Genomic DNA, 9,621 nt, shown 5'->3' with positions numbered 1-9,621 from the left:
AGCTTAAAAGAAATTGTTAAGATGGCCAAGAAAAGGAAGTGTTGCACTGAGGTTGCTGATGGCTTAGTCAATTCTGATTATGTGAGTTCCCTAGGACGGGCTAAGGATTATTTGGGTCATTTGGCAAAGAAAGGCTGCTGGAATAAAGGGATTGCTAGTCAAGGAAAACAAGTCACGGCTGTGAAAGGAAACACGACAAGTTTCTGTATCAATATTGCTGATGATGAAGATATGATGGAGTCTAACTCCTCTGTGAATTTTGATGGTGGCTTTGCGGAGGTTGGGCCTTCACAACCTCCTTTATCGCCATGAATGGACTTATTTGGAATTGTAGGGGTCTTAATAACGCGCTCGCCCCTACAATTCCTAAAATAAGAGTGCTTATTAGTAGTAGCTATTATTGCTTTCTTTTCCTAATTGAAATTAAGTGCAATGTAAGTAGTGTTAGTCCTTTATTTCGTCCTTTTGGTTTTGTTATGACTGCCGGTATTGATGCTAATGGTGTTGCGGGTGGTTTATGAGTCAGATGGAAGAAGGAAGCAAAAATGAGCCTTATAGAGGCGTGTAATAATTTTCTGGTGATCTTAGTGGAGAAATTGAATGGACGTTTATGGTATCTTGTTTTGTTCTATGGTGCATCTAAATTAAAGTTAAGGGAAAAGGTTTTTGAGAACCTAGAGGATTATTTGAAAAAGTTAGTTTATCCATATCTTATTGTGGGAGACTTTAATGAAGTGGATTATGGGAGTGATAAATTAAGCGCTCGTAATTCTTATATACGAGGCGCTTGTTCCTTTAATAATTGGAAACTGCGGAACGAGCTTCTTGATATACCATTCAAGGGGCGTAGGTTTACTTGGTGTAACAATAGGAAGGGAGAGCACAGAGTTTATGAACGACTTGATAAGGCACTTGGATTTAAGGAGTGGTTTACCATGTTTCCGGAGACGGGTATTAAGCATCATCCGATTCAGATCTCGGATCACGCACCTATCGAAATTGATCTAAATCTTACCAAGCCCAATGGTAAAAAACCTTATAAGTTGGACGCTTGAGTTTTGGATTACCCGGAGTGCATTCAAGTCATTAAGATCGTTTGGAATGTCCATGATATTGGTTCTCCAGCTTTTCGTGTGGCTAGGAAACTAGCCAGGGTGCGCCAGCATGTTAAGAAGTGGGCTTTAGATAAACGAAATGAGTGGTCTGGAAAATGGGATGATTTTGATAAAAGACTGGAGCATGGCATTAAACTTGCTACTTCTGGGGATGGTGAGGCCGAATATGAGCTCGTTAATGCGGAAGTGCGTGATTTTGCGAAGGCTGTGGCAATTTATTGGAAACAAAGGGCCAAGTTGAGATGGATGGTGGATGGTGACACTTGTACTAAGTATTTCTTTAATTAGGTCAAGGGGTGACCGGGACGAAACTATATCCTGGGCATAAAAAGAAATGATGGATCTTGGACATATAATCCTGAAGAGATTAGTGGCTGCTTTCAGGAAGCCTTCGTCAATCTTTTTACTCTACTGTAGCAATCTTAACAAGTCCAAGGAGTCACCCAATCATCTTTGACTCAAGTGTTAAAGAATCTTCACAGGAGGGTCTCAAATGATGATGCGGACTCTTTGGGTAAACTTTTTACCACTAAAGAGGTACGGCAGGCCGTTTTTCAGATGGACCCGATGAAGTCGCCTGGACCGGATAGTATTCCGGCTATTTTTTACCAACGATGTTGGCACCTTGTAAAGAAGGATTGCATGAAGGCTATCCTCTCCATTTTAAATTCTGGGACTGTTCTAAAGGAAATGAATCGAACTTTCATTGCCTTAGTTCCCAAATGTGATAGCCCAGAAGAGGTGAAGGACTACAGACCAATCAGTCTTTGTAATGTGTTTATGGGGATTGTTACAAAATGCATTACAAACCGTATGCAGAAAGTCATGGGATATCTTGTTGGGGATTATCAAAATGCTTTCCTTTCCGGAAGGAGTATTAGTGACAATATATTGTTGGCTCATGAAGCAATCCATAAGGTGAAGCACAAGCGCGGAAAGTTTGGTAAGGTAGCTTTCAAAGCTGATATGAGCAAGGCCTTTGATCGGGTGAAATGGGATTTCCTTCAGGCTATTTTACTTAAATTTGGATTCCCGGAGAGATTGGTTAATCTGATTATGAGCTGCGTTTCAACCGTAAGTTATGAAGTTTTATTGAATGGGTCTCCCCTTTCACCTTTTAAACCGCAACGTGGTCTTCGATAAAGAGATCCTTTATCGCCGTGCCTTTTCATTTTATATATGGAGGTCTTATCTTGCAATGTTGAATGTGCTCAAAGGACGAGTAAATTTCAGGGTATTCGGCTATGTCGTGGAGTGACACCCTTAACACATATTTTCTTTGCGGATGATTCGGTCTTCTTCTTTCAAAACAAATGTACGGTTCTTCGCTCTCTTAAACGTCTTCTTGTTAGCTACTGTGATGCTTCAGGTCAGGTTATCAATGAGGAAAAATCGGGGATCATTTTCAGCCCAAATACCACGCATCGGAAAGTTTGATATTGTTTACGAACTCTCAATATTAAGCACAATAAAGGTTTTGGAAAATACCTTGGCCTGCCAACAGAGTTTCAGGAATCAAAAAAGGATGTCTTTAAGGGGCTTATGGAATCTGTTACCAAACGGATCTCTTCGTGGAATGGGATCTTTCTTTATCTAGCGGGGAGGCTTACCTTGATCTCTTTTGTCCTATCAAATCTCTCCATTTTCTTTCTATCGGTATTTAAAATACCGGTAAGTGTGACTAAGAGGATTAATGCTCTCTTGTCACATTTTTGGTGGGCGGGAAGTAAATCAGGTAAGTGTCTTCACTGGTTTAGTAGAACCTTCACCAGTATACCGAAGCGTGAAGGGGGCCTTGGTGTTCGAAATGTGGATTGTCTTAACCAAGCATTATTGGCGAAGCATGCGTGGAGACTCATGTCAAATGAAGGGTTGCTGTTCTGTTTGATTTTTCGAGAGAAGATCATGGGAACTGAGAATCAAAGGTGGCTTTATAGTAAAAAATCACTTTCCTGGGGGACACGTAGTATTATCCATGGTCTAAAGTTTATTATGGAGCATATTGGCTGGAAACTAGGGCTTGATTCCAATTTAAATGTGTGGGACAAGAAGTGGGTTAATGGAGGGGCACTAGAACCAAAGGACTGCCTACTTGTTGCGAGCTTTATGTTTTCAAAAGATCTCCGTGTTAAAGACATCTGCTTTAATAATGGAGGGTGGAACGAAGGGCTATTCAACTTACTTTTTGCGGAGGAAAGCGTGAATCAGATTTTAGCCATCCCTCTTCATGAATCTCAAGCTCAAGATGAGATTTTGTGGCCTTTCATTAACAGTGGCAAATACACTGTTAAGAGTGGATATGGTATTATCTTCAACGGGTTCTTAAATGAACATGTGTCTAGAAAGGATAAAGAACGGGTGCACACGAATTGGAGACTTTTCTGCAAGAAAAAATTATGGCATCTACCAGGCCCTCAGACATGGAAAATCTTGCTCTGGAAGAACATCACGGATTCCCTACCGGTAGGGAGCAAATTCATTAAAAGGGATATGACATGGGCTTCATCTTGTGTTCTGTGTGGTAATGGGGGGGATACTGTGGAGACTCTTGGCTATCTGTTCCGTGACTGTGCTATTAGCTCAAGGATTTGGGCAGGATCAGTGTTGGGTGTAAATGCAGATCAATCTCCTACTATTAATGTTAGAGACTGGATTTTTAATTGGATTCTCTACTTGATCAAACTAGACGATGGGGTTACTCTTGTAATACACTTTCTTGTGATCTTGGTTAGTCTCTGGAATTTGAGGAATAACATCAATCCTGGTGTCTTCTTCTCCAAGGCTCGTCAGTTGGTTGAGGATGTCCTTCAGTTAAGAGGTAAGGTCAACAATGATCTCTTGCATCCGCTTGGTTTTGAGGGTAGTGACCAAGGTAACACTTCGGATAAAGATGTCGATATTCAAATGCTACGTGCGGGACGGCCTTTTTATTCTATTGGAAATTTCTCCTCCTGTTCCGTGGTGAGAATCTATGTGGACGCCAGCTGGAAAGATTCTCGTCTTGCGGGTTTTGGATGGATTGTTTTTTGAGTCTGAGGGGGCAATCAGGTATGAGGGGCGTGTATGCGGCCGGGCCGAATCGCCTCTTGAAGCGGAAGCTCTAGGTGTCAAGGAAGCTATTAATTGGGCACGACATGCTGGCATTCTGCACCTAGAAATTTCCTCTGATTGTCTTCATCTTTTGGCGCAATGAATGGGGAAGGAGAGCACGCATCACCACATCAAGGGCATTTTGGATGACATTGCTCTTATCTCATCTACTTTTCATTGTCTTTGTTTTAGTTATGTTCGCAGGGATCGGAATAGCAGAGCTCATGACTTGGCAAAACAAGCCATGAGTATGCACTAGGAACCTTTCTTTTCAGCTGTAAAAAAAAAAAGTGCTTGACAAATTGGAGTTAATGTACACGTTTCATTCGGCATAAACTTTTCCTGTTGTTTTCTTTCAGTTTGTTTTTGACTAAGATTAGTGGAGTATGTGAGCTTTCAATTAAACATATTTTGGGCTTATAATACTAAAATTGGTTACTTGATCCCTAAGCTTTGACAAGCATACTTAATGACGTCCTTAGTCTATCCGGGCTTAGTAACATGATCATTTCTCCTCAGTTTATCTATTGGTTTTGTGCCAATAATATGTTAAAGTGGGCTAATTATGTAATATGGAATAGACGACTTATGAGTGGTTTTATGTCATCTTAACGTATTTCTCGAAAAATAGGGGTAAAGAGCCATTAATTATAACATTGGCAACTTTCATTTAGTCATTTAGTTTTAGCCTCATCATCGGGTACCCTTAAGGCTAGATAGACATTTTGAGGTATCTACAGTAATCAAAGAAAATTAGTAAAATATAAGCAAATAGAGTAAAGAATACGACTGTAATTTGAAGGAACTAACCCAAATGAAATAACAGAAGTTTACTAATTCTAGTAGAAATGGTAAAAATAAATAATTAATTAGCCAAAATCTACTAATTTTAGTAGAAAATTGAAAATTAATTATCTTAAAATAAAGTTTTCTAATTCTAATAGAAATGTTAAAATATTATTTATTAATTAGAGTGTTTTAAAAACTTGGAGACTACCACCTCGCTCGAAAAAAGCCTCAAATATATATTTACTAGATTTAATGCCTGTGCGATGCACGGGCCTATTTGTAATGTTCTATTATGTAGTATTTTCTGGAAAATGTTTGTATGCTCGAAAATATGTGTTCTCAATCATATACGGAATACGAACGAACAATAAGTACCCCTATAAAAAAACATACACAAGCTTACCGAATATTGTTATCCAATTAGCTATTGAAAGCGTACAAACTTTTTCACAAACCTTTCGTTTCATCAAAAGCCGCAAGAGCAAATTTTTCGTCAATAATATTGTAAATATAGTTGATTATTGACTGTGTTATATTAGTGTAGGCAAATTTGTAATTAAAGTTAATTTTTTGCTCATCGCCTTGCGGGAAACATAGGAGTTGAAATTTTTTTAAATAGATTTAATAGTCGTACGATACTACGATTGACGAAACACTAAGACCATCTCCAACAATGAATATTTCTCCTCCTCATCTCACTCTCTCTTATCACTTCTTACTCATCCACCTCATTATTCCTCAACTTTTCAATTTACAACCAAAACACTTCTCCAACAATAATTTACACTTATTCCTCATCACTCTCTTTCATCATTTATCTCTCTCTTACTTTAACATACCCCACACATTTTTTTTACATTAAAATCTATTTTCGTAATTTGTCCGGGTTTTCAACTCGATAATTAATCGACTTCAGTTTTATTATAGAAAAAAAGGTTAAAAAGTTTTTTTCTCTTAAAAAAAAATATTTTCCAAGACAATTTCTAAAACATAAAAATTTATACAAGGATACATTAATACAATATTTAAAAAAATACACCAATATTACATAGATAAATTAAAACGATAAAGAAAATACAATAAATTAAAATACCGTTGAAAAAGAAAATAATACAATATTAGTTGTGGTCACCAAATTTTTGCCAGATATTTTCAATTAGATCTGCTCTGTGGACTTGATGTGGCCTTGCATTTCTTATACGATTTCTGTTTTGAATATACGCAGTTATATGAGCTGTATATCCAACTTCATACTCGGGATCTTCAACACTAAGATGACCTTCCTCATTCCCGTTATTGTCGAACTCAGTACGGTCAGAGTAGTTAGCATACGTATTCCATTCATCTTCCACTACCATGTTATGTATTATGGCGCAACATTTTAAAATTTTGCGCATCAGTTGCTCGCTCCAAGTAAGTGTTGGTTTACAAATGACTGCAAATCTAGCTTGTAGTACGCCGAATGCCTACTCAACATCTTTACGAGCCGCTTCTTTACGCTCTGCAAATAATCTATCCTTGGGTGCTTGTCAGTTTTATTTATGTGTTGTCAGTTTTCAGTTGTTAGTTATCAATGTTGTTCAATTACCCCATAAATTACGAATCTTAAACGTCCATTAGAAAAACGATATCTAATACAGTAAAGTAAATCATAAAAAGAAGAAAAGGAAAAGTATGTCAATATATATCAAATATTATTACCTATTTGTAAAGAAAATAAAAATAAAAATTATGGTGTAATTATTTTTTTCAAAAAAATTAATTACATATTAAATATTGCCAAAAATTAGAAATAGGTGTAAAATTAATTAGTTAGGTAAATGTGTGTATATGCAAAATGCAATTACACTGCGTATTTTTAGAATAAAAAATTGAAAAATGCAGGGAAAGGACATGATAGTGGATATTCACACGCAGCGTTTGTTTCCTTGGTTTGTCGCTGCATCGCTTCATCCTCACTAACATGAGGATATATCCTCATCATTGGACCACCTTTTTCTCTCTTCCTTAATTTTTCGCAGAGTGTAATACTCATGGTTGTGGGTGCTCTAAGTAAAGTCTATTATAATAAGATACAATTTCTAAACATTCTAACACGGTACTATTATTACACTTAACCATCCTTGGCCTCATAATTTATTTGCGTATCGTTGATAGTGGTGGAGCAAAAAGGGCTAGTAAGAGTAAGGAGGGCTAGCAAGGGCGCTCACCCTACTGATGTTTGAAAATTTCGAATTTTTTAAAAACTTTATAATATTATCTGTCGGTCCCAATTTTAAATCTTGGCTCCGTCATTAATCATTGTGGTCTTATCATAGTTGCAACTATCAACAACTAATCAAAATATGTGGGTGATAATTAATATTGTGATGAGTGTGAGTCTGTGAGAGCATAGACGTCAATTAATAACGACAAAAGTTGAAAATTATTACGTGTGTGTATGTACTTCATGTAAGTAAGCAGGCTGCATGATTGCATGAAGGAGCTTGATCGAACTTGAACCTTGGCAAACCTTATGAAGGTTTAGGCTGCGATAAACTTATTGCACCTGAAAATTTAAGAAAGAAATAAAATATTAGATTTTCATGTCAACTATCAAAAACATGCATGAACACATCTAAAATTAGTTTAGAATTGGCTTATGGCAAATTTATGATATGATCAAATGGTATCTTCTCCGTGATTGTTTAAAATTCTTATTAAAATTTGTATGGAGTGCATCCATGATTGTAATATCACTTGAATAACCCATCCAAGGATACTCTAATATCGCTCGAAAGAATTTCATAACCTGAAAGTTAGACTCTTCATAATCGCTCGAAAAAAGTCACTTTATTATAGAAAGATAGATCATTAGATAGATGTATGTAATATCATCTAATTCAGTTTTTTTAGGCAAAAAATTTAGTGCAATACATACATATATACAATCTGTGCATATGAAAGTGTGTATACATATTTATACAATAAATTTGTATGAGAAACATAACAGGAAAAATAACAAAATCATAGTTATAAATCTTCATGAAACAATAAAACATAAAAGCTACGCAAAAGAAGACTTCAATACCAGACTATATGTATCAACATAATTGTCCTGCAAAAAGAAAAAAAGATTAATTAATATCATTATTTATTTATTTATAGAACCGTTACAATCAAAGATGCAAACAATAACAAATAAAAGACCATGAACAATTTCATAAATTTAAAATCAAAATATCTAACAACACAAAGAACTAAGATCTTTATTGAATTGACTACAATATATTTATAATGTCCATTATCAATGAGTTTAATGTGTAATAGGAGTTAGTCTTAGGCAAGTGTTTGAGATATAGTCCACCTTGATTTAGGCCCTGTTCTTTTGGACTTAAAGTCACTTAGTATAAGTTCACTTCAGATCCTATAAGTTCAGTTCAGTTCAGTTCAGATCCTTTAAGTTCAGTTCAGATTCTATAAGTTCGATTCGATTCGAGATCCTATAAGTTCGATTCGATTCAGATCTTATAAGTTCGATTCGAGATCCTATAAGTTGATTCGATTCAGATCCTATACCTCACTTAATTTAAGTTCACTTGAGATCCTATAAGTTCGATTCGATTCGATTCGAGATCCTATAAGTTGATTCGATTCGAGATCATATAAGTTCTGGATTCGATTCAGATCCAATAAGTTCAGTTCAGATCCTATAAGTTCAGTTCAGTTCAGATCCTATAAGTTCAGTTCAGTTCAGATCAAATAAGTTTCAGTTCAAAAGAACATAGCCTTATTTGCAATGTATATCCATCCAAGAATTGTAATCCATCGCGAACTCACAACTTTTTATCTCTTATTTCATGACTTCCGTTGAGAATTATATGCAATTCTTATCTACTACTATAATATATATATATATATATATAAAGATCTCTTATATAATTGGTTGATAATTATCTATTTTATAATACAATAATTTATACATTAAGAACGACTATTTTTAGTTAATGTTGGAGACTTTATAATCGCTCAAAAAAAGCTTCCTTTAATAATATAGATAGATAGATTTACTAGATTTAATACTCGCACGGGCACTTGTTAGAATCTCATATAACTATTTTTAGTTATAATATAGATTTAATAATTTATACATTAAGAACGACTTGTTTACAACTGAGAGAGAACAAATAATACATTATCGTATGTATTAGTCAGAATTTGACAGGTCTAGTTCAGATCAATTTTTACATAAACTTTCCACACGAAATTAGAAATCAAAGAAAGATTAGATATATGCTTTGAGAAATGTATGTAAGAATTATGGGCATAAATACGATCTATGGGGACAAATTATTAATTCGGTAATAATTGTATTTATGCGCTATCAGTTAAGGTTAGCCCAAATATAAAGTGATTCATTATGGTATTAAATACGCGCTTATTTACGTCTTAAAATGTGACACCCCCATACTCCGAGTGCCTTACCAGGACCACTCAGGTATAAAGATGTCACCATCTCGATTTTCCGAGGCAATGATAATCAAAAGACAATAAAGAAACAACATTTAAATAGTATAAAGTTTAGTGAATACAATCCAAAACCAACTGATAAAAATACGGCTACATGTTCTTAAACCAACTGATGATC

The 9,621-nt window shown here is 35.6% G+C and overlaps 1 protein-coding gene across 1 annotated transcript; it reads left to right on the top strand.

The window, feature by feature from the left end:
- The first annotated feature begins 545 nt into the window (after window positions 1-545).
- Window positions 546-4,464, top strand: LOC141632177 (uncharacterized). The gene is made up of 7 exons (XM_074444747.1): window positions 546-1,026; window positions 1,126-1,387; window positions 1,598-2,189; window positions 2,349-2,489; window positions 2,580-3,987; window positions 4,100-4,163; window positions 4,398-4,464. The coding sequence occupies exons 1-7, from the start codon at window positions 546-548 to the stop codon at window positions 4,462-4,464; spliced, it is 3,015 nt and encodes a 1,004-aa protein (XP_074300848.1).
- The last annotated feature ends 5,157 nt before the right edge of the window (window positions 4,465-9,621 follow it).

This window comes from Silene latifolia, chromosome Y (genome assembly GCF_048544455.1).
Source record: "Silene latifolia isolate original U9 population chromosome Y, ASM4854445v1, whole genome shotgun sequence".
Taxonomy (NCBI): domain Eukaryota; kingdom Viridiplantae; phylum Streptophyta; class Magnoliopsida; order Caryophyllales; family Caryophyllaceae; genus Silene; species Silene latifolia.
The sequence above is the reverse complement of the archived record's forward strand: the minus strand, read 5'-3'. Positions and strand labels throughout refer to the sequence as shown.